The sequence below is a fragment of the Melanerpes formicivorus genome, unplaced genomic scaffold (assembly GCF_026170545.1).
Source record: "Melanerpes formicivorus ecotype bairdi unplaced genomic scaffold, bMelFor1.0.p_v2 SCAF_1, whole genome shotgun sequence".
Classification (NCBI taxonomy): domain Eukaryota; kingdom Metazoa; phylum Chordata; class Aves; order Piciformes; family Picidae; genus Melanerpes; species Melanerpes formicivorus.
Window position 1 is genome coordinate 59,474,383 of NW_027142353.1, and position 24,744 is coordinate 59,499,126.

At 42.1% G+C, this 24,744-nt stretch overlaps 1 protein-coding gene across 7 annotated transcripts in view; it reads right to left on the bottom strand.

Moving 5' to 3' along the window:
* Positions 1–24,744, bottom strand: part of GRIA4 (glutamate ionotropic receptor AMPA type subunit 4) — a 285,058-nt gene that overhangs the window by 5,564 nt on the left and 254,750 nt on the right. For 2 of the 7 annotated variants that reach the window (XM_068144910.1, XM_068144946.1), the window contains exons 14-15: positions 14,116–14,230; positions 4,831–4,965 (exon numbers count right to left, since the gene is read on the bottom strand). In XM_068144910.1, coding sequence (XP_068001011.1) covers positions 4,831–4,965; positions 14,116–14,230 — 250 coding nt within the window. Of the gene's footprint in view, positions 1–4,717; positions 4,966–7,202; positions 7,318–14,115; positions 14,231–24,744 lie in introns of those variants that run through there. The other 5 variants (XM_068144917.1, XM_068144937.1, XM_068144929.1 and 2 more) reach the window with 5 other exon arrangements.

Genomic DNA, 24,744 nt, shown 5'->3' on the forward strand with positions numbered 1-24,744 from the left:
AGTTAGTGATCAGTTAACTCTGTGCAGTAAGTGATCAGTTAACTCTGTGCAGTTAGTGATCAGTTAACTCTGTGCAGTTAGTAGTGACCAGGTATTTTCAAATAAGGCCATTAGTTTTGATTAAACTAGTTTGGAATTAATCAGGTGAAAACACTGACTGCCCTGTTCCTATCAGTGAAAGGGAAATTGATATCCTCAGTCTATAGAATATAAATAGTCTGACCTTTGTGGATTCTTGTGTTGTTCAGGTTTCTCTGGTACCTGGGTCACATGGAAGGTGCCTTTGGCACAAATGTTTGAGGAAAACTAAACTTCTAATGGGTTTTGCTATCGTGACTATGGAACTGGAAGTACACAAGTCCAAATAAATGTATTGCACATTTACTGAGCCATCTGGTAGAAGCTCCTATCTATCTATCTATCTATCTATCTATCTATCTATCTATCTATCTATCTATCTATCTATCTATCAAGTATTTTTCTAAATTGTTTTATTTAATTATAAACAGCAGCATGGGATGGGGAGAGCAAGAGAATGAAGCCAAAACTAGAAGCTGGTTCATACGCTTCATGGCCCACTGAGAAGCCCATGGAGAGGAAGGGGGTGGTGGCTGGCTGGATACTGGGTCAATCTCTTTGAAAGTCTGCAGGTTTGGGGTGAGGAACTCAGGAGGGCTTTTCCCTAGAGCAACTGGAGAGAAGGCTATTGGGGTCCACACTATTCTCAGGGCATCAGCTCATTAGTGTACTAAGGGCTTACTACTGTTAGAAAAACAACTGGGAAACTGCTGCTCTACAGGGGAAAGCAAAGGGATTGTTCCCTCCTTGAAGCAAACGTCCTTTCTTGCCTTCAGGAGATGCAAGAGGCTGTCATCCCTTCTGAATGTCATTATCCCACACATACAGGAACTAGTCCTTTATCATACAGGCTAGTCCTTTATCATACAGACTAGTCCTTTATCATACAGACTAGTCCTGTTACCATATAGACTAGGTCCACATATGCAGACCAGTCCTACTGCCTTGCAGGCAGCATTTCATTGAGACAACTAATTTTTGACTGGATTAAGCTACGTTAAAAAAACATGGTCATGAATATCAATTGTCAAGTGGATTATTTAAGAGGGTTTATATTAGTTTACACCACACACTATTAAATTCTTTGATGTTAGCTTAAAAAGTCAGCCTGTTGGTTACTCATGCGGGGTTAGAACCACAAACCATCTTTCCATATTAGTGAGTTTTAGTTCAAGTACGACCCCTTTACTCCTTGGATAAATAAACGTATCAAAGGTTGTGAAAGTTACAAGACAGGCATATTTCTGCAGAAATACATGTAACCAGTGTTGTGGGCTCTGTACTGCTGCCAGCTAACAGGGCTTTATGACTAGCACGTGTACAAACAGATGGCATAGTCACCCCGTACAGAGCATGGCACACAGGTGACCCTCACCAGGAAAAGATGACTACTGTGGCAGTCTTCCAGATAAATATTAGAAGTGTTTTGATAAGAAGTTCACATCCTGACATTTCTCAGGCAAATAAGTAGAATGAAGACTTTCAGAAGTCTATAAATAGTTGCTTGAAATCCTAGGGATTTCCTGTTTTTTTTTTTTCTTTTTCATTTTGATTTATTTTGTGAATATTTAAGTGCCTGCACCTCATAGTGGTTTATAAGGAATTACCAGGAGGGTTGGCTAATCCACACACTCTCAATAAAAATCAAAATCAGAGTGGGCATTTTTTATACATAATTTTTTTCCCCTCCCCCTTTAAGAATGAATCTCCACGTTGCAAAAAGTCCCACAACCCCCTGAACTTTAGAGGAGGGAACTTAGGAGCTTTCCTTAATCAAGCAAACTCAGTCAGCCCTAATTTTTGTTTCAAGAAAACAGTACAGCTAAAATGAATTCTAGAAGTATAATCACAGTGTTTGTCACACTGGAATCACAGAGGTGGATGGCACTTAGGAGATTGTCAGGTCATGCCATGCTTAGCCTGCTAAGCCAGTTTGGGTCATTGGAATGAAAACCTTGATATTTTTGGTTGCTTTCTTTAAGAATGTGGTTTGGCTGCATTACAATCTATAATCTTGATAAGGAATAGGTTTTCTATAACTTCCTGGGGATACTATTAATTGTTGACACATCACTAAGGAATTTAAAGGGAAAAAAGATCTCATCATTTGCATAGGATTATTGCTTTTAAAGGTTCTTATTACTGACAGTAGTAGATCATAACTTGGGAGGTTAATATTAGCAGCTGGAATTCCTGTATCTCAGTTCACAGTAACGGACACTGGCCTATACGCTTGGAGTTTCACTCCTGACACTACTACCCTTCACATTGTCTCTTGTGAACAAAGTTCACAGCTAAGACTTTTCTTTTCTTTTGTCTCTTCTCTTTTCTCTTTTCTTTTCTTTTCTTTTCTTTTCTTTTCTTTTCTTTTCTTTTCTTTTCTTTTCTTTTCTTTTCTTTTCTTTTCTTTTCTTTTCTTTTCTTTCTTTTCTTTTCTTTTCTTTTCTTTTCTTTTCTTTTCCTTTCCTTTCCTTTCCTCTTTTCTTTTCTTTTCTTTCTTTTTCTTTTCTTTTCTTTTCTTTTCTTTTCTTTTTCTTTTCTTTTCTTTTCTTTTCTTTTCTTTTCTTTTCTTTTCTTTTCTTTTCTTTTCTTTTCCTTTTCTTTTCTTTTTTCTTTTTTCTTTTTTCTCTTTTTTTTTCTATTTTTATTTTCTCATTTTTCTTTCCCCTTCCCCTCCCCTCCTTTCCTTTCCTTTCCTTTTCCTTTCCTTTCCTTTCCTTTCCTTTCCTTTCCTTTCCTTTCCTTTCCTTTCCTTTCCTTTCCTTTCCTTTCCTTTCCTTTCCTTTCCTTTCCTTTCCTTTCCTTTCCTTTCCTTTCCTTTCCTTTCCTTTCCTTTCCTTTCCTTTCCTTTCCTTTCCTTTCCTTTCCTTTCCTTTCCTTTCCTTTCCTTTCCTTTCCTTTCCTTTCCTTTCCTTTCCTTTCCTTTCCTTTCCCTTTCCTTTCCCTTTCCCTTTCCCTTTCCCTTTCCCTTTCCCTTTTCCCTCCTTTCCCTTTCCCTTTCCCTTTCCCTTTCCCTTTCCCTTTCCCTTTCCCTTTCCCTTTCCCTTTCCCTTTCCCTTTCCCCTTTCCCTTTCCCTTTCCCTTTCCCTTTTCCAACATGGAGAAATTAGGCAGCTCTATCACAATTAAAATATACCCAGGGTCATGACTTCTCGTACAAGAGGGCACAAATGAAAGCTACACAGTGACAGTATGTTTGGGACAGTTTCCCAGCCAGCGTACACCAACCCCCCCTCCCTTGCCCCCCCGAGAACCCACCTATTCCTTGCAGCGCTCCAGCTACCATGCTCAAACACCATTCTCTGCTCACTCTGTGTCTGCTCTGTACTGTATGGTTCGGTACTGTACCGGCTGTGCCTTTAGACTGTAAGCTCCTCGGGACAGGGACCTGTTATGTGTTTGGCACACTTCGCCTATTGTACAGCGCCGTCTACTCCAGCGCTATATAAATAATAAATAAAAAATAGTGATTGCACCTCCAGTTGTTTCCTCCACAACGTTTTCTAGGTGGCAACATATTAATCTGTAATGTTTGTCTCCTTTCCCTATTTTTGTTTTTGTTTCTTGCTTCCACTACAGGGATGGCTCAGTGGTTTCAGGGAAATGCAGCTCAGGCTTTTTGTCAACAACGGAGATGTGGCTTGCGATTTGTGCGGGCAAGAAAGCTCCAGGTAACAGGAAAGGGCAGGGTCCTAGCTGCTCCTTCATTTATATAGCAGCCAGCACATATTGGGAGCTACGTAAAAGTTATACCTAGAAGCAAAATTTGCTGCTATGTGCCGTTTGGAAAGGTCAGAGAGCTGATTTGTCTAATGATTGGTTGGCAAGATACTCACTGCATGGATGAGAACAAGTAAAACATCCCTGCATGCCTGCCCAGGGTAACTATGCAAGGTCAGTGATTCAGTCTCCAAAATCACTGCATGAACATCTAAGATCCAATAGTCCTGAGCTAGGTAAGGGGGTACATTACTGAAAGCTGAGGATGAAAATCAAGGTGTCTTCACTGGTTAGTGACTTTTTGTGGTTACTATAGTGGGCAAAGGTTGACCTGAAGTAGAATATTGTGAAAAAAAAATGCCACACAATTAGCATAAAACAAACAGAGGGTGAGGGAATAGGGTAGGGAGGAGGGAGAGAAGGTAAAACAACATTTAGACTTCTTGTAACAGTGCCTTGTCTTCCATTAGGTTAAGTTTGGTTCAGTGACATTGCCTATCCTAAATCTTGATTGTAACAAAGTCCAGATAGGGCCAACATCAAACAAGGAAGACTTGCACTTTGTCACTAGTACAGTGCAAATCTGCAGGCAAACAGACTGGCCAATCAAGTAATTAAACACTGGCCCTCTGAATATATCTTTTGCAATTTCAAGTAGTTGCAATCTCCCAACTGATTCAACAACGTTAAGTTGTTAAAAATGCGTTTTGCACGTTAAAAATTCCTTGCAATGCAGATGTCTATTAGCAACATAGAATAGTGTACTGTACATCTGCAGCCAAAAGAACTGAACCACTTTGCACTGAAGTTTTCCAAAATATAAAGCTCTGTTCAGAAGCAAGCACCACTAGACAGACATGTCACAACACTGCATTACAAGATGCATCACCCACTCACTGTAGTAGGCCCTAAGTCCTACCCCTAAATTTTAATACTTTCGGTTCCATATACGTTGTAACCTTCTCTATAAGTTGCTAAATTCTGGGTATTCTGCGAGGAAGTTGGGTTAAAAGTCTGTGCACTCTTTGCCACCTTCATTCGTTTCGCCTCTGCCCTGGACTTGTAACAGAACTCTATCAAAGCCACCAGCATTGCCAAGCCCAAGCCTCCAACCAGAATGTAGAAGACTCCAGCAACGTTGCTGAGACTCAAGGCACTCGTCTTGTCCTGGGGAAACAGAAGCGACACAGTTAATTCTGGAAAACAGACACCCAGGAACACAAACTACACATCAGAACATTGGAAACAGAAATAAGTAACAAAGCTTAGCTAAAATGACCTAATTCTTGCAAAATGTGACCTATCTGGATCTATAAAATATATTGTAAGTGCTCTTTTTTCTTGGTCGGCATAAAAACTGCTATAAATATGTTGCCAACGTACCAGGATGTCATTGCTTGCTTACTGCAATGCATTTGCTCCATTAAGTGGAGAATTAAGCAACGGCACATCTAGCTCTTTTCAGTATTGATATAAAACTGCATTTATGTAAAGCTCTTTAAAAGCCTTGGACTCCAGAGATCCATTTGTATTAGCCAAAACTCTGCTTGATCTTTACAAAACCAGGAACTGCACTTGTGGTAGGCGTTGCTGTTAATTTAAACGAGCCAGGCTGAGTTTCTGATACTTAAGTGACAGCTGAAAATAACACGTGAGGCTTAAGTTATTTCCTTTGAACAAACACTTCCTTTGAAAGTGTACTCTGTTCCATACACATTATGATGTATTTGCCTCTTACCAGTTATTGTCTTTTGCTTCTATTTTATTATAGATAACAGCTCTGGAACATGCCCAGGGGCTACTAAGGCTCAGCAACAGTGTAATTTGAAATAGCAGTTTATGAAATCTTACATTACTCATAATTCAGACAACAGTGAGAACTTTCTTTAGCAAATTATGGAACACACATCGTGTTAGAAATGATCACCTTCTTGGACACACTGTAGTAAATAACTGTTCTACATTTCTCTATACTTCACTGCTTACTTATAAATGGTATCTTTTTTTTTAGTTTGAAAGCCATGTGCATTTTTAGCACAGTTCTCAAGGAACTCTCTCAGGATTGACTTCCATATGCTACATCGTGCGCCTTAAGGTACTTATAAAGCTTTATTCTTACGCAGACTGTATAATCTTTACCTAAAGGAAGGCGAGCATTTAACTTCCCATTGTAATCTCTATGAAATTGTAACTTACAAAGAATGCAAAATGTTTGGATGTTTAATTTAAAGAGGCACTATTTGTTGTGTCATCAGTAGATCAGCACAGCAACATTTCCCAGGGGTGTGCAGAGGTGTTTGGGGCTGATAGCTGAGATCTGCTTTGTCTCTCTTTTTAGCTGGCTAAAAGGACTGAGTAACTTGGAGGTGACTGCTGTATTCCTCCTTTGGTAACTGCTAGCATGGTGCTTGCAAAGGAGGAGGCAGGACAGAAAAGGACCTGACCTGACGTAATGTGGGTGGGTTGAGACTCTCTCATCTGTCCTGTATAGGTGTCCTGCCATCATATTAACTGATGTTCACTCCTTTCTCCAAAGCACTTGCCAAGAATAATGAAAATGTGTTGGAACTTTGTTTCCCAGGCTAATTTTACCTGCTATCCATCCATCAGGGTAACTCTCAGGACATGCCAGCGGCAGACAGTTGCTGCCCATCATAATTTTTAGTTCAGGACAGCACAGCCTGGCACAGAGACAGCTACTGTGAAGAAATTTCAGCTTTGCTGAATGCAGGGCTGGCACTGACTGTGGTGCTTCCCAGCCACCAGAAAATATCCGCTTCTGTGTTTGTAACCAAACAGAGAGAAATTGAGAAGGCTCTGCTCACTGCAGCTGTCAAGATTATTGTTTGGGAATGGACTAGGGTAAACACTGAAAGCTGTAGAAATCCATTAATTATGGAAGCCTTTCACTTCAAAGCTCAAGTTAAGTCTTCTTTGGTTCCCAAGGAACCAGAGACCTTCCCAAAGGCAGCCAGGCACGGCCACCCCGGGCAGCGATGAAAGGCAATCCTCCCCACTAGCATTTCTCCTTTTCAGCAAACTGCTGAGGGAGGCCAGCTCCAAAAGGAGAAGGCACGAAGGGACATTTCCTAAGTAAAAGTCCCTCCCCAGCTAGGCAGGAAGGAAACAACTAACCCAGCCTGCCTCCTGAAAACAAAAACCCTGCACCGCAAGTCTTCAGCAGATGCCTTGGATACGTAGGATGGTGTTTGGGGATTTGTATCGCAGAAGGCCTTAAAAAGCAATAGTGCTTCTTTAAATTAAAGTGTGACCCCCAGCGCGATGGGGTGAAGCCGACTTGCTCTGTGTCTACGGCTGCTTATTTTATTTATAAGTAATTTTGTTCATCGCTTCCTTTACTGCTTTGTGAACACGATAGTAGGTCCCGAACTGCAGCGACTGACCTTACTTCCAGAGTCCTTGGGTCCACATTCACCTTTATCGTACCACCATTTGTTTTTCAGCTTGTCTAAGACGCCTGCCTCACTGAGTTTCAAAACGGCAAGGTTTACAGGAGTTCTTCACGTGGAAAATAACATAAATAACATTATATATGTTATTTTATGTTATTCAAGTAAAACTACATAGAATCGCATTGCAAAGTGACAGAGCAGAGGCCACAGTGGGTGCTATGTCATGTACTGTTGGCCCAGGTTTAGAGACAGACATATGACCGGGACCTGCTCCATCGCTTTAGGTAACAGGCACATACTGCTGGGGAAGATTTGTAAATAAATAGTATGCAATTACTGTGAACCCAAAACTATTGGCTTAGGCATCTTAACAACACACCTTTCAGAGACATATGCAATGCAACTGGATATGTGACTTCAGAAACAGAGTCGTTTGTGTTCCCCGCTTTCAATCTGTTTGCAATTTGCATGCATACAAAACTAATAATGTGACTTGGCTATAGCTATTTCATTTACTGCCCTCAAAATTAGCCTGGCAAGAGAGAGGAGATACTTTGTGCAGTTTGCTGCCTGCAACCACTTGGCACAGACCTGTAATCAGGAGGTTTGCATGCAGAGAATTTAGGGGGGAGAGCTGTGATGCCTTTATCCTCAGCTAAGAACATGTCAATCAATCTTTCCATTTAATTTCCTGTTTCAACATTATTTTCAAATTGGGAGGGTTTTTTTTTTTTCCTTAAATCATACTTATTCACATAAGCCTTTTAAGGGTCCCAGGCTGATGATAAATTACTACTTGGAATATCTTTGCTTACTAGTGGCATTGGCTGCAGGTGACGTAACCGAATTTAATATTGAGATGAAACTTAATCTGATGTCTCAAAAGTCATGAACTGCTGTGGGCTTATACTGAAGTTGCTTAAACTCAGTGAATAATCTTAGAGTATTATGGTAATAAAACCTCATGCAGTTGTACCAGTCTATTGCCTAAAAATCTATGGAATTAATAGCAGATTCATTTTATGCCATTTCCACTTTGAATCACAGACTGTCCAATTCTTAATGCAGTAGGCATATGGGTATCTATTTATGTGCAGGTGTGCAGGAAAATACAATATATATCAGAGAAGGAGGTAGATAAAAGAAATAGCCTGTGACAGATAGCCTTCTGGTGATGGTATATGACATAGGACCTGATCATACATTCTGATTACTCTTTATATGCATACGTAAAGCAGGGGATTCACTTCATCTCAGTTTCTTCACCTGTAATATATGCCCCAAGCTTTGACTGTCTGTCTAGGCCTCCCTGCAGGTAAGGGGAAAAGATAGGTAGCTCCAGAAGGTGGACATAGATACCAGTCTTAACAAAGAATGAAGCATGCTCTCAAGATGCCCACCTCTTTACATTTACTACTTAGGAAGCCTTGAGATCTCAGAGAATTGATATCTTTTGACAACTAGAGTTGTGTGAGAGGATTTCTAGGTACTCTAAAGTGACCCCTTTAAATAAAGGAAATGCTTTGTTCACTCTCTAAATCCCCATAACTAAGTCATATGGAACTAGAGCAGAAAATGCCTATTTCTTTACTTTTTACATTACTCAAACATAAATTTTGTCTTCAGGCTTCCTGGCAGAAGGTTGTGCAGGTTGATGGTGAAGTATGAGAGCCCCACAACTGTGAAATGAATGGGTAGCAGTTTGGGATGCTGGCAAGTTTCCTCCCAATATGATCCTCTATTTGCTTCTAGTAAAAGCCTGAAATAATTAATATTATTTGGCCAGCCATCATCTGTAACATGTCATGTACTCGCACTGAGCCACAGTTCAGTGCTCCTAAATCCCAGCAGCTTGACGAGGGACATTCAGGTACTGTTCTCTCATGGTCAATCAGAAGCCTGTGGAGTCATTGCAGATTAAACTGACTGAAGTGATAATTAGGGCTCTGTATGAACTGTCAAGACCATCAGCAAGCTGGGACAGGTCAGAAAACAGATGTCTCCCTGCCCTATTTTATTTTTCTCAGTCTAACAGTTTAGGTGTATAAAGTTTCATACAGGCAGAGGTATTTTCTTCTTTGCAGCTGCAGTTCCTTTAATGTCATCCCTTCTGCATTGTCTCTGCATGGAAGCTCTTAGGTTTTCCTTTGTGAAAAGCAATCAATGTCATGCTTAAAATTGCCACACTGTCCTCAATTTCTAACTAAGTGCAATGGCAACAGCCAGTAGAGATGAGGTAATTCCCACTTTTCACTGGAATATGGCCAATGCTGAGCCTAAGGCCAGGCCCTTGTTTCTCCTTTCCATTATTTTTGCTGGAACACTTTCTGAATCGAGGTGCTGCAAAGTTTGGTGAAACCTGCCCTCTGCTTCTCATTTTGTGGTGTGCCTTAGATAGGATGTGTGAATTGAGACGCGGTGTGTCCTTTACATGTCCCCTCAGCCAGTCCTAGATGTGAAGAGTGAGAAGCAGTCCCTGCTAAACCTAAAATCAAATATTTAAATAGTTTCAATATATTTTCATTCAAGTTTAAAAACACTCTACACTCTCAGAACAGGGATTTTTGTCCCACTTCGAATCAACCATCTGCGATGGGGAATATTACATGGTCCAAAACAAGCAGCCCAGACTGAGGGGCTGCGAAGTGGAAAAGGAAGGTTTTTGCTTACCTATTTAAGAACAGCAACATATGTTACTGTTTTTAGTCACAGTAAGTGATTGCAGGTGTAGCAAATTTAGGCTTATCTTTTTTCCTCCCTTTTTTTCCCCCCTCCTTTTTTTCCCCCCCTTTTCATTACAGCGGGAAATTTTCAACAGCTCCCCACTGGAGATGAATGCCCAGATCACCTCGGCTTTCTGGGCGAGTTGCTTATGTAGGCATCTCTCCTTTCTTTGAAAACAGGCATAATTTTGACTGTGCCAGTCATGAAGTTGGACAATGCAACTTGGTACTACACTGCTCACACAATCAGTTGGCCAATAGTTCCACTGACATTAAAGGTGGCAGAAAGTACAAATCAGTATGATTTGCTGTACATGAGCAAGAGCAAAGTCCTTAAGTCATATACAGAAGGCAATTTCAGCAGTTGGGAGTTAAATTTCCCATCAAGTTCAGTCTTGTATACGTAATATTACAACGGAAAATTACTCTCTACTTGTTTGGTGGTTTGTTTTTTCCCAAGCTGCTTCGTGATTTCTGAATTTCTAATGTTGGGCTAAATCTTCAACTAGAGTAAACTGACAAGAGTTTGTGAAAATCTGTGTATTTTCTCCAATGTACAGCTGCCAAGGATCTCTGCTGTTGTATAGAAATGGAAGCCATCTGCCTTGATTTCCTGTAAGGATAATAAATGAGAAATAATACCTAAAATTACCATTTATCTATGGAGAAGCACTTGTGCCATGTAGCAGTTAAATATATTCTGTGACCCACATGCTGAAGTCAGTGCCAGTGCAGCCTGACTTGGGCAGAGAGACACTGATTTTCTACCTTTTCATCATGTTCTCAGCCCTTCCACCTCCTCTCTCAGTTTCTTACTCATTTCCTTCTATCCTGTCATCAGTCACTTGCTGTTGGAAGGGCTCCTTTTTAAGAGCCTGGGGCTGGATCTTGTGCCAGCAATATCAGCAAAATCACAGTGCTTTAAAATGGCATTAATGAAGTTCTGAGTTAGTTGTGTTCAGGGCAAGGAGTGGGCAATTACAGAATTTGAATAACAATACTGATTGATTGTGAAACCAATACAGAATTTGGGTAGACAAGGATTTTCAAAATGGCAATCATGAGTATGGTTTAGGAGAATTTTCATTACCCACTCATGGCCAAGCTCTAATGAAGTAAAAGGCCAGTCTCATCTGCTGAATGAAAACCAAGGACCACCATATTCTCCTGAGGGCTACCAGCAGAGACCGAAGCAGAGCTCCATCAGCACAGCTTCCTTCCACTCATACTTTTGTCAAAACAATGGAGTGGCAGAAAGTGTGCTCAAATACCTTCCCATGCCTCAAGTGAAATGATGATGGCATACACTTGAGACCTGAGGTAACACTTGCAAAAGCACTCAAATGCATTTGAGACCTCAGTTTTATCTTCACACGTGACTTAATTACTGAGGTCACTGAGCCGCTGGTGGTTCAACCAGGGCAGCTCCCTGAACTGTCTTTCTGAACTCTGGAATATTGTTCCCTAGAGGGAATGAGAAAACCAGCACAGAATGGAGGTAGGAGAAATACTGTTTGTACAGAGCAATGCAAACCTTTGGAGAATTGCTGAGATCTCATGAAACTCCCCAGTTTCTACAGTCCTCTCTATGTTGATGAAGGGTTGTTCTGGGTCTACATTCTCCTGCTCTGACTAGGGAATCTCAAATAGTAGCAGCACAATTATCAGTCAAGTCTGAGGTGCTGTATTTCTTTCAAGAGAAGAGGATGTTCTTATTCTTGTTTGAGACAGTAGGAGACCCTATAATTTGGACTGGAGCTGCTACCAAATCTTAGGATTTGCTCTTCTTAAATTCATACAGTGAAAAGAAGTATTAGCTAGAGATACTTAAGAGCTTAGTTCAGAACTCGTTGGTAGCTGTCAGGTTTGCAACAGTGCATGGTGTCCTGGTTCTTCCACTAATGATCATTTGCTAGCATATAAAATTAAAACATTTAGAGCTCCATTAATTCAGTAGAAAGGGTCTTATTGACCTTAATTGATCCAAACCTGCAAGACTGTTCCTGAATAAGGAAATGGATTTTGTAAATGATAAATGGCTAACACTGTGTGAAGTCAAAGGAGCTGTAGTTTAAAGAACAAAACAAAACCCCAAAACAAGATCAGATGCTGCTGCAATGCAGAATTTGAGAAGCCTCGTAATGTCTGTCTGTCTCTGTATTGTGCATGGTCCTATTGAATGTGGACAGGGCATGTGCATGACATACTTGGAGCTTTCCTGGAGCGCTGGTACTGCCTACTAACTCAGCTGTGCTTGGGAAAAAGGGTGGCAGGAAACAGGCCTGAGGTCATCTGAATGCTCCTGGCAGGCTGTATATAGCCCTAGGACCACAGATTGAACTCCACTATGTTCTTCACCCTTTGCTGCCTTGCTCACCATACTTTTTACTGCATCCTGAACTATCTGTGTCACTACTGGTTCATTTCCATTGGCAATGTGCTCTTTCTTGCCTCCTGCATTCATGGATTCTCCTGGTTTCTCTGTGGATCATGCTCCTTGCCTGTTTTTTCTACTTTTTTTTTCTTCTCCCTCCTTTTTTCCTGTCACTTGCCATCACACCAAGCTTGTTCCTTCAGCACTTCCAGATATTTTCCTGGTGAAGCCCTGTCTTTCTCGCTACCATTAGCTGCTCCCCTTTTCATGCTTCATGACTCAAAGCATCAGTGGCTGGTCATCAGGGAAAGTAAGTGAAAAGCATCCTTAGTTTTCTGCCTAGCTTTTATCTCACCTTTCAACCACAGCAGATTTGTGAGGAGTGTATTCTAAGAAAATGGAGGTAGATTAATGATGTGACTCCCTGCCTGTGGCACTAAAAAAGATGAAATAAACACCCTCCCCCAAAAATGCTCAGGGCTTGGGTGGAGGATATAGTAGTAACGACGTGTGAGATTTATGGTTAACTTGTCAACTTTCTTACCAGAAGTTGGTGTCTGCACAACTTGCAGGCAAGTGCTGTAAGGTCTAATGAACCTCAGCACTTTGAAAGAGAAAATAGAGACCATTTCTGAAACTGTGACTGGTGGCAAGCAGAGCGGTGGGGGGGAAATAGGTAGAACAGCAGGATCAAAGGCAAAGTGAAGAGGATTAAGGGACCAATACTGGGTGAGTGCAGAACAGCCAAAGGGATGGTCCCTGAGGCCAGGACACAGCATGAAAGAGGAGGAGCACTAAAGGAGAGAAAATAGTCAGAAAAAATATATGTAGGCAACTGGAAGGAAAGCTATATAAACTGTGAATGACAAATCAGTCAAATTTAATCATCTATATCTGACTGTTAACTGAGTTAACTGAGTAGCATTCTCTTATATATATATTCTTCACACACAAGCACATAAATAAACATAATTACATGCTGCCTGGCATGGAAGGGGTATTTTTAATAGCTTCCTTCTCACCTGCTTCACCATCTTTCACTGATAAATCTTTGCTTCTTTTTAGTACAAGGCAGTTTCCCAAAAGGAAGCTGTGAGTCAAGGGAAGGAAGTAGTGGCACTGACCATATGGGAGATATGGAAATACAGGAAGGATAAGAAGCTGTCATCATCTCAGCCTAAAATTCAGCCTAGAACTCCTATCTGACAAATTCTGCTTAGGGAACCACCATGGATTTTGCTTTGCTGGTAAGACACCAGAAAACATCAGCATGACGGTAATTTAGCTGAAATTTGTCCTCCTGTTTGGAATACTCCTTTGAAAACTGTGATTTGTGCCAGTATTGTTTGTGCCAATAGCAGATCCCTGAGCCTGGCCCATGGTTACTGCTAGGAGCTAGTCACGCTGATTTTCACCCATGCCCTCTACTGTCACTGAAGAATATTTGGGATAGTACCATGCAGCCGAAAAAACAGTCTGAGCTGGTACTTGCTCCTGAATGTTCCAAACCGCTTGTTCACAAGAGCAAGCTTGGGAATGACTCATCACGATTTCGGAAGATGCAGGTTTCTGGAGCCCAGTGATAGATCTCCCAGTGGAGCCTGTTTAAGAGCTTCCCTCGGGGCGCTTAAACCAACGCAAATATTTTTGCTTTGACAGTAATTGCATACACCTAGATGTCAACCGCAGGCACCAGCAGTGCTGCTGCGCTGCTGGCCAAGCCGTTTTCTTGCAGGTAAAAAACCCCAGCAGATGCACCAATTACTTCACATACTGTTTACCCGCTTTTGGTGACATTGAGGCTAACCTTGGAGTCACCTCCCCCGCTGCCACATTCTCCTTTGTCGTACCACCATTTGTTTTTCAATTTGTCCAAGAGGCCTTGTTCATTCAGTTTTAAAACTGCGAGGTTAACAGCATTTCTTGAAACGATAAAACATATTTTGTAAGAAACTGCACAGCTGTTAAGATGTTAGAAGGAATGAGGACTTAAGCTGTTTTACAAGCTCGATCCACACACTAAATAAACCTCTCATTTCCATATTTCAAAGCCTTTGGCAGCGCAGATAAACGTGGGCACTTCCACATGTGAAAAATGCCTAGAAATGGTTTTCAGAATGGTTTGAATTTTAACAAGAAAATTCTATCAACCAACCCAAACTATTTTTTTTTGTTGCGAAATGATGATAAAGCTCTGTCTGGAATTATAAACAATCTGCACGGAGTTATTTGACTCTATATTTGGAATGTGTTTAGTGTGGGCCCAGGCTGATTTTTCAAGCAGATGGGAAAATGCATTCCCATATACTAAGGAGGCAAGATGCAGACAGCCTGTGCTAGATGTTGCCAGTCACTGTATCACACACACTGTTTTGACATAGAGCGTTTCAGAGAGATGCCACACAAGTTATGGCCTAAGGTTCCAGAAACAGGGAGTGTAAAGTAAAGCTGAAGAAGAGTGCTAACAGCTTGCAGGCTGCCTGTGATGCTCTCTAGACCTGTTCAATGGCAAACAATGCACAAAGAGGTGACAGGAGTCCTGCCCATCTGAAGCTTCATCACCTGCTGTAGGCATATCTGTAATTTGGGAGGCAGGCTCTACAGTCCTGCTCCATTTGTACAGTAGACCCTTAACTGAAATGTAAGAACTAGGGTCTTAAAGCTGTGACTCCAGGCACTTCCTTGATATCCTGGGAGACCACCCTGTCTCCCAGTCTGAATGGCACCCACAGTGTGTGGGAGGAAGGTGGTGGTGGTAGGGAAACCTCGCTGGAGGAAATGTGGAGACACTGTGGCCAAGCAGAAGCTTGAGCACTGGAAAGACCAAACCCAGCCCATTTGCTGGATGCTGAGATAAAAGCAGGATGCCCTGAGGACCTTTCCTTTGGAAGTTTGTATGTGTTGTGCTAACACTGGATGGAAGACAAATCCTGCATTGCTAGCAGCACAGTGGTGTAGGCACAACATACTGAGAAAGGCTGTGTGAACCTAATGTCCTCTGTCTCACGTTTAAGTGCTCTTTTTATGGAGCAGAGAAATACCTAAGAGAGATTTTTGGATCTGTGCAGCCAGAGGGTGGTTGCCAGTACAATAGCTAAAGCACAGAATCACTGCTTCGGTATGCACTCAAGGCTGCTGGGAGTGCACTGAAACTCAGGCAACAAAGAGCCACAGATGGTCCTAGGATGGGGTTGCTTCTGTGCATGTTAGGAGATTTCTTATTTCAGGTCTCCAGAGAGAATTAAGATTGGATGGCAGAGAGTAGGCAGGATAGATTACAAACCCAGATGTAGTGCATCTGTATTTATTATAAGAACTACTATGACATTTTAAAATCAGTTGATAACTAATGTGCATTTATGCAGCCTTCATCACCTCTGAGGAGCCTTTGCCCCTACGTAAGTGTATGACTTCCTATCTTTATTACTAAGAGCTTCAACAGCCACATATTCTAATGGTAGATAACTATCCTAATATCTATTCATAATAATAGAATTTTCTATTCCTTTTTTTCTTGCTCAGTGGTCCCTATCCATGCCTACCAGACATGTACATTCCTGGTGAATAGACACTAGCCAGAAGTGTCTGCCCAGGCTTGCTTGTGGATCTACAGAGAGATGTACAGCAGTGGCATCATATGCTTGAAGCATGATTCATCTCCAAAGGGAGAGGAGTATCTGTGAGGTGCCAGTGGCTTAAATACTGCTCTTCAGGGACAATACATGATTGAGAAAGACAGAGTTTCTCTCTCTGAATGTATTTAATCTTGTCAAGCTCTGTTAGGGCTGAGTGCAATTTAGCAAGAGCTATGTCTATCAATGACATCTTCCCCTCATCAATTATGGGAGGATGCAACACCTTCAAACTGTTCACAGAAAGGTTGGGGAAAAGAGATCCTCTGGTTGCAGGGCTCCATCAGATCTTATGGCACCAGAAGCCACTGGGGTTTGTGATTCACCCTCTCTAGAGGCAGCTCATGTCTGGTCCCTGGGGCTCCCTCCTGGTCTTAGAATGGAAATCTTTTTTTCTCACTCATAAGGAGAGATATTTTCCTGGCGAGCAGGTACAGACAAAAGTATTTCACAGCTTCTGGATTGTTCCTTATCACACTGGTCCATTTGTAGGACAAAAATCAGTTTGGGGATGTACCTTCAGTGTCTTCTGTTAAGTTTTTCAAATAGCTCCTGCTGGAACTGAGAGAAGTCTTAGCTGGATGGTCATGAAGTCTGGAAACTGCTTGTGAGTAAACCTGACTTCATCTAGCTTCACTGTGGTTACATATATTCAAGATTTTCCCTACAGATAAACTAATTGCTTGTCTGTCCCTGAAGTGAAGATGAGAACTGTAGGCTGTAGAGAGAGTGATAAGATATTGCTCTTTGTGGATAAAGCTATAAGGGGAATTCAGCAGCCAGGCTGACAAATGTGATTTTGTATAAGTGCTCTAATTATGGTTCACACTCCAGAGGGAGAGGAGCAATTGCAAAATGGGATTGAAACTGTTCATTTGTCCCTTTTGTTCTTGGAAGCAATTGCTTTTGAACCAGTCATATTTACTACAGATTTCTTTCCTACTCAGCTTTTTTGTTACAAAGCCTGTGCTTTTGGCTTGTTTGCCCCATTCAGAAAGGTAACCTTGACACTTTACAGACTAGTTTCCAGTGCACTGAATGTAATTTTTACCTTTGTAAGGATGTTGGGACTGAGCCAGAGATGAAAGAGGATCCTAGAAATGCTATTTCTTTGACATTGAGCCATTCTGAAAATGGCTTAGCTATGAAGCTTGAGACTGCTGTCTACAATGGCAGTGTCAAAACCCTTCCTTTCTTCAACAGCCAAGGTCTCATTTAAGGCCTCTACATCTAACTGTCACACTGGGTGGCAATAACACAAACAGTTGCTTTGACAGATGTGGAAAGGAGTGATCACTCCCATGAAAAATGAAATGTATCTCAAGGAATATCAGTCTCAATTCAACGAGCCACTTAGGCACAGTCTTACTTTAAAGCAGATGGGAAGCCCTATCAATCAGTCTATCCGTAAAAGCAGCTTCATACTATTTCCTGCAATGTCTCTCAAGTATGAACTCTAAAGCTCACTGAATTAGATCAAGTCCTTATGCTAAAATCCTTAGGAAGTTTTTGTTTGGGTTTTTTTTTTTAACCTTATTTTATCTTGGATGAAGATGTTACCTGACAACTTAAAACTGGGTTTTTTGTCCCCCCAGGATTTTCAAGTTAATGTCTACTTTGACCTGGATAATCTAAGATGAATGAAAAATACCTTTTGACAAATAATATGTTTCATGTTTAATTTCCATCTTGGAAGAAGAGAGGTTTCTGGCTTGCCAAATGGTTGAATTTCTCTTTTGGAGCATTAAGGATTACCAAGCAAAATTTTCCCACAGTCATTTAGAGAAGCTGCAGCTGGTTGATAGTAATCCTAGAGTAATAAATAAATAAATGAAACCCATTCATGAGAGGGTTATTTAGCTGGGTTATTAGCCATATCCATAGACAGTTTCACAGCACAACAGAGAAATGGAAATAAAAAGGATGGAGAAGTAAATGTGGATTTAAGCTGCAATCATCGCTCTGAAATCAGACCGTACTGTTTATAAACTTAACACATTGTTGTCCTCATCATGTCTAGCAGGCCATGTAAAACCAGGTTAGTTTCACACTGCTTTCTCTGCTGCTTTGTTATCCAGGTCCACCTCAGAGTGTGGAAATAAGTAATTTCCTTCTGATCAGGAGATCTGCTTGGCAGTGCTGTATCTCCCATAGAAATGTTCTAACTGAGATCCTGAACGTTGCAGCGGTGACTACCTTTACAATTCTATACCTCAGAGCCATGCTAGATCACTCGTACTCATCCTAGGCAGTGCTTCACTCTGTCACAGAGGAAAGTATTTTAAAACTTGAGTAGCCATGGCACAAACCATTCTTTCATCATTAAAAAAGAAAATAGGACTGTATTCTCAATACCACACTTAGTCAAAACTCCCACTGAAGAATAATGTGTTCCTCAATAGAGGAACGGAAATCTTTGCAAAAGTAAGGTTTTAACAGTAGCAAACCAGCCAGTACTTTAATATCTGACTCTTAATCCTCGCTGTCACTGCACAATCCTGTCTTTTCCATTACTCAGAATAAAACAGAGTCCTTCTATGCAAGAGGCAAGCTAGTTCAGCCAAATCTGCAGCCCTTGTGTTAGGGTGACACCTCACTTCACAATTACTGCTGCCTGTAGAACTACAGCGTGAAAAGCTTGATGAGAAATAAATAATTCTTACCCATTTAAATTTCATTCATTTAAAATGACTCTCCATCTCCCCACACATAGCTACAAACAGTTAAAACTTTTAATCAGTATCACTTAGAGAGTCTACAGGTAGTAGCTGCAAATATGCCTTTCACAGTCAGCAAAAGCAAACTGCACAGATGACAGTGCCACCACCCAGCCCCTTACAGAGTAGTATCGGTGATTCCAGACAGGGATACTTCCTCTGCTGCTGAAAAGGTCACTCTAGGGTGCTGGCCCAAAGCCCAGGGAAGGTGGTAAAACTCTGACATTCATTGAGTATGGGTCACAGCAATGGTTAACACATGACCCATCCTTTGGACTTCTGTCCATATGAAGCAGAGGGGCAGGCATTGAATAAATGACCTGAACGATGTGGCATCCAAACCTAGCAGCTGATTTCCCCGCACCACAAAGAAGTGAGCCAGAGGACCAGGCTAGGGACTTCAGTAGCCAGCATCACAAGCACTGCTAGGAATTTGAGACAGCCATAGGACAACAGCATGGGAGAGGGAACTAAATTCTGCCTAATGCAACACTATAAATGCCCATATCAGTGTAGCAGCTCAGCATCTCTAAGAAACCAGAAACTAAAACATGAAATGCAACCTGCATGGGAAGACTGGTTCTGTTTTCAATAGCCTAATGCCCAGAGCTTAAATACAGGCAACAGGCAGAGAAGGCTCTCTCCAGCATATAGAATAGAATAGAATAGAATAGAATAGACCAGACCAGACCAGACCAGACCAGACCAGACCAGGTTGGAAAAGACCTTTGAGATCATCAAGTACAACCCATCACCCAACACTATCTAATCAGCTAAACCAGGGCACCAAGGGCCTCATCCAGACTCCTCTTAAGCACTTCCAGTGATGGTGACTCCACCACCTCCCTGGGTAGCACATTCCAATGGACAATCATTCTTTCTGTGAAGAACTTCTTCCTCACATCCAGCCTAAACCTCCCCTGGTGCAGCTTGAGACTGTGTCCTCTTGTTCTGGTGCTGCTTGCCTAGGAGAAGAGACCAAGCCCCACCTGGCTACAACCTCCCTTCAGGTAGTTGCAGACAGCAGTAAGGTCTCCTCTGAGCCTCCTCCTCTCCAGGCTAAGCAACCCCAGCTCCCTCAGCCTCTCCTCATAGGGCTTGTGCTCCAAACCCCTCCCCAGCTTTGTTGCCTTTCTCTGGATACCTTCCAGCAAGTCAACATCTTTCCTAAACTGAGGGGCCCAGAACTGGACACAGGACTCAGCTACTCACAGTACTTATTATACTTGTGTAATCATCTACAGCCTCAGCCACAGCTGCTTTATCAGCTCAAAAAATCTTCATATGCACGGTGGTTCATGGGATGGTGGAAAGCATCACCTGCTAGCACTGCTCAGCACCATCTGCAAATCCATTTCAGAGGATTCAGCCTTGGCCTGAGCACGTGTAGCAAAGGAGATCTCCCCCATGAAGTCAGGTCTCAGAATACCTGTTTTTGAATACTAAATGGCATAAAGGCACAGACAGGTCCCTAAATGCTCATTCCAACAAAGGCAGGATCTCTGCTGGGAGCATTTAATAACAATCTTTTAGGCAAGTGGTCGAGTTTTGCCAGGAAAACTTAAATGTCTTAGCTATTTAAACAGCTTTGACATTTTCCTGAATCCCCTTCCTGAACTTTATCTCATAAATTCTGTGTGACTGGCATGTTAGATAGCAAAGCACTGCCCTGAATCCTGGGCAGAATCCTGATTAAATTCTGCTTTTGTCTTTACAGACAGCAGCATTGCTGTTTCACTACTTAGTACTGGGGATGTTGTTCACCTGGAACAAGCAGAATGTACAAAACCAACACGACTCACTAGCAGAACTCAGAGACACATGCAATGATAGCTCTGTTTAAACTGCAGCTGTACTGCACAGCATATCATCCTAGAACCGCTGGCACCACTGCTGCAGTTACCGAGGCAGAAGCAGAGACCTTGACCTTCAAAAAGTCTTTCTGTAAATCCTTCCCACAAGGATCTGAAATTGCTCAGTCACTTAGAAGTCACATCACATGGAGGGATACCACCTGTTTAACCTTAGGTTCTCTAAACATACAGCCAACTTTAAAGAGTACCTGAATGATAAGTGGCCAAAGCACCATAAAGGGGCCCCGCAGGAGATACGACCGCACAGTGAAATACTGGGATTCACTTTTTATTCCAGTAAAATCCATGACTATATTGTCATACAAGGTTGTTGTATACATAATCCTATGTAAGTAGTGCCTGGGAAGAAGCAGGGATCAGTAAACTACTTCACAGTGAGAGGTGAAGCTATGGATGCAGTGGAGCATCTTGCAGGAGGCGTTCACTGAAGGAAGAAGCTTTCCCAAGACAACAATGTCACAGTCAGTGACTGCTGGCAATTGATGCATTTCAGGCAACTCAAAGCTCATTTTCTTCTTTGCACTCTGAATGTCTCTCCCTGCAGCTATCTGCTGATGTAGCCATCTCCCAGACAAGCCTCTCAGCACTCCTGGAGCAGACTGGAAGGGGTCCTCCCACCGGACAAGACAGACGCCGGTAAAGCTGAGTTCAGTGACCTTATTTCAGCGGTGTGAATCACAGTTATTCTCTCATGATCTAATCAGTATCCAGCCCAGGTGCCTTGGGAAGAGGAGGCCACAGCTGCTTGAAAAATCTCCTCTCACTGCACAACCTAATACTTCCTGGATACAGTTGAGGGTTTGTCTCAGATCTACTTAGTCAATCACAAGTGGGTGCATTTTTACAGCTTGTTTACATCATCTGTTCAAATGATTTTAAATGGGAAAAATTAAAATGCAACCTTACCAAGCAAAAATCTATACAGGCTGCCCATCTTCTGAGCTGTTTATTTTAACCATGCTTTGAAAAGTGCTGATGGCAGATTGTGACGTGACACGAATGCAGCCGGCTCTCAGGGCGTTTGACAATTTGTCAAGAGACACCGAGTATAAAGCTGCATGGCACTGGCTGAATGTATTTAATAAATTAGGAATGAAACAAGCACTCTGTTAATGAGGAAGATGCAGCCAAAGCTTACGTCACTCTATACTCAGATGGCCTGGAGGATCGATAATGCAAATATTTTAAAGAAGTGTTAAGAGCATGTTTACAGGAAAAGCAACCTAAATGTTAACGACCAAAGGGCCAGCTTTGAAATCATGCTTTTTAAAAAGCATTCAGAAATTGATAGGAAATACTTTTTGTACTGGGATGTATAAAGGCTTGCATTCTGTAATGCTATTTGTAGGAAAATACTGTTCAGCTGGCTGAACGTGAGCCAGCAGTGTGCCCAGGTGGCCAAGAAGGCCAATGGCATCCTGGCCTGGATCAGGAACAGTGTGGCCAGCAGGAGCAGAGAGGTCATTGTGCCCCTGTACTCTGCACCTGTGTCCAGTTCTGGGCCTCTCACTTTAAGAAAGACATTGAGACACTTGAACGTGTCCAGAGAAGGGCAACAAGGCTGGGGAGAGGCCTTGAGCACAAGCCCTATGAGGAGAGGCTGAGGGAGCTGGGATTGTTTGGCCTGGAGAAGAGGAGGCTCAGGGGAGACCTTATTGCTGAAGGGTGGCAGAGGGGGTTGGTCTCTTCTCCCAGGCTACCAGCACCAGAACAAGAGGATACAGTCTCAAGCTGTGCCAGGGGAAGTTTAGGCTCGAGGTGAGGAGAAAGTTCTTTACAGAGTGAGTTGTTAGCCATTGGAATGTGCTGCCCAGGGAGGTGGTGGAGTCACCATCACTAGAAGTGTTTAAGAGGAGACCGGATGAGGCACTTGGTGCAATGGTTTAGTTGATTAGATGTTTTTGAGTGATAGGTTGGACTTGATGATCTCAAAGGTCTTTTCCAAGCTGGCATATTCTATTCTATTCTATTCTATTCTATTCTATTCTATTCTATTCTATTCTATTCTATTCTACTCTACTCCACTCCACTCCACTCCACTCCACTCCACTCCACCCCACTCCACTCCAGTCTAATACCATTTGTCAATGTCATCCAAAAATCTCCTGTATGATTGCATTTAAAATACCACTCCCAGAGCAGTATCTCAAAATATTTTACAAACACTAAGAATAAATTATCTTTACAAGAAAGCATATTATAAACAGAAAAGCTGCAGCATCGAAATATTTTTCAGTTGTGGCTAATTAAAGTATCACAGTATCACAGTATAACTTAGGTTGGAAAGGACCTTGAGGATCATTGAGTCCAACCTATCAATGCAGACCCCATGACTAGACCATGGCACCAAGTGCCACGTCCAATCCCCTCTTGAATGCCTCCAGGGACGGTGACTCCACCACCTCCCTGGGCAGCACATTCCAATGATGAATGACTCACTCAGTGAAGAACTTCCTCCTCACCTCGAGTCTAAACCTTCCCTGGTGCAGCTTGAGACTGTGTTCCCTTGTTCTGGTGCTGGTTGCCTGGGAGAAGAGACCAACCCCTTCCTGGCTACAACCACCTTTCAGGTAGTTGTAGAGGGCAATGAGGTCACCCCTGAGCCTCCTCTTCTCCAGTCTTCTTTCTATCTAGTCTAAATCTCCCTTTACTAGTTCAAAACCATCATCATTCGTCCTGTCCCAACAGATCCTGCTAAAGATAGATCCTAGCAGATCCATCTTTCTTCATCAGCCTAAGTACTGAAAGGCCACAATCAATTCTCCCCTGAGCCTTATCTTCTCCAGGCTGAACAGCCCCATCCAGTTGTAGATGTCCCTGCTCACTTAAGACGGGTGAGAGTAGATGACTGGGTACCTTCCAAACCCAAACACTCTATAATCCCACAATTACTGAAACACATTTTGTAAACAGATGCAAAGTAAGTATAATGGTCTTCTGTTCCACCAAATAACAAGTGATAGAACAAGAGGAAATGGTCTCAAGTTGTGCCAAAGGAAGTTTAGGTTGGGTATTAGGATGAGTTTCTTCACTGAAAGGGTTATCAAGCATTGGAACAGCTTGCCCAGCAAGGTGGTTCAGTCCCCATATGTGGAGGTATTTAAGAGTCAGTAGATGGAGTGCTCAGGGATATGGTCGAGTCAATGACTTGTCAGTGCTAGGCTAATGACTGGACTTGATGATCTTAAAAGGTCTTTTCCAATCTAGGCAATTCTGTGATTCTGTGACTGGTTTAGCCACCCAAATCAGATGGTTAATTTCCAGGGGCAGTGAGCCTTTGCAGCTTCTTTGTACATCCTAAGCATGCAGCTCAGTTGCTCGAACTGAGCTTTGTAAACAAATACAAGCCAAGCTGACACCTTGAGGATCAGCAGGAGTTCCAATTAATGGGAGACCCACTGCTGCTAAAAATTGCCACAGCTACTTTGAATTCAAAGAAGTTCTGACAATTTACACCAGCTAGAAGTCTGATGAGTGTGGTTTAAAATATTTATATAAATTGAAAGCTGTTTTGCTGCAAGATATTCCGATTATAGCATGCAAGCGGTTTTGGCACAAACAATTAAATATATATATATATATTGTTTGTGCAAAAACAACAGCAGATGACCTGGGAAGGCATCTCAGTTTTGCTGTAAATACAAGACACATAAAATTGTCCCTAGAGGAACTGTTCATATTGGTTCAGTATGGTAGTCTTGAATAGAATAGAATAGAATAGAATAGAATAGAATAGAATAGACCAGACCAGACCAGACCAGACCAGGTTGGAAGAGACCTTCAAGATCATCGTGTCCAACCTATCATCCAACACCACCTAATCAACTAAACCATGCAACCAAACACCCTATCAAGCCTCCTCCTGAACACCTCCACTAGCAGCAGAAACACTATTTTCTCCCAGTTCTGAGCTATCTTAGTTTTCTCTAATGACTACCTCATCCTGCTCTCATTGAGCGGAACTGCTTTTCAAAGTACAATTTTTCCTCCTGATTGCAGCATAAGCAGGATTAAGTGAACAGGCTGCTGCAGTCCAGCACCTGTGAACACAAAATATATATGTTTCCAAGACTTGAGTGAGATTTTTCAAGTGTCAGAGCACCAGCGTAACACTGTCTCCACGCTGCAGGAATCGCTCCGAGGCTAAGCTTAGCACACAGCAACTGCCTTGGAAGTCTCGCTGCCAACTGCCTTGAAACTCTCTCACTCCAGA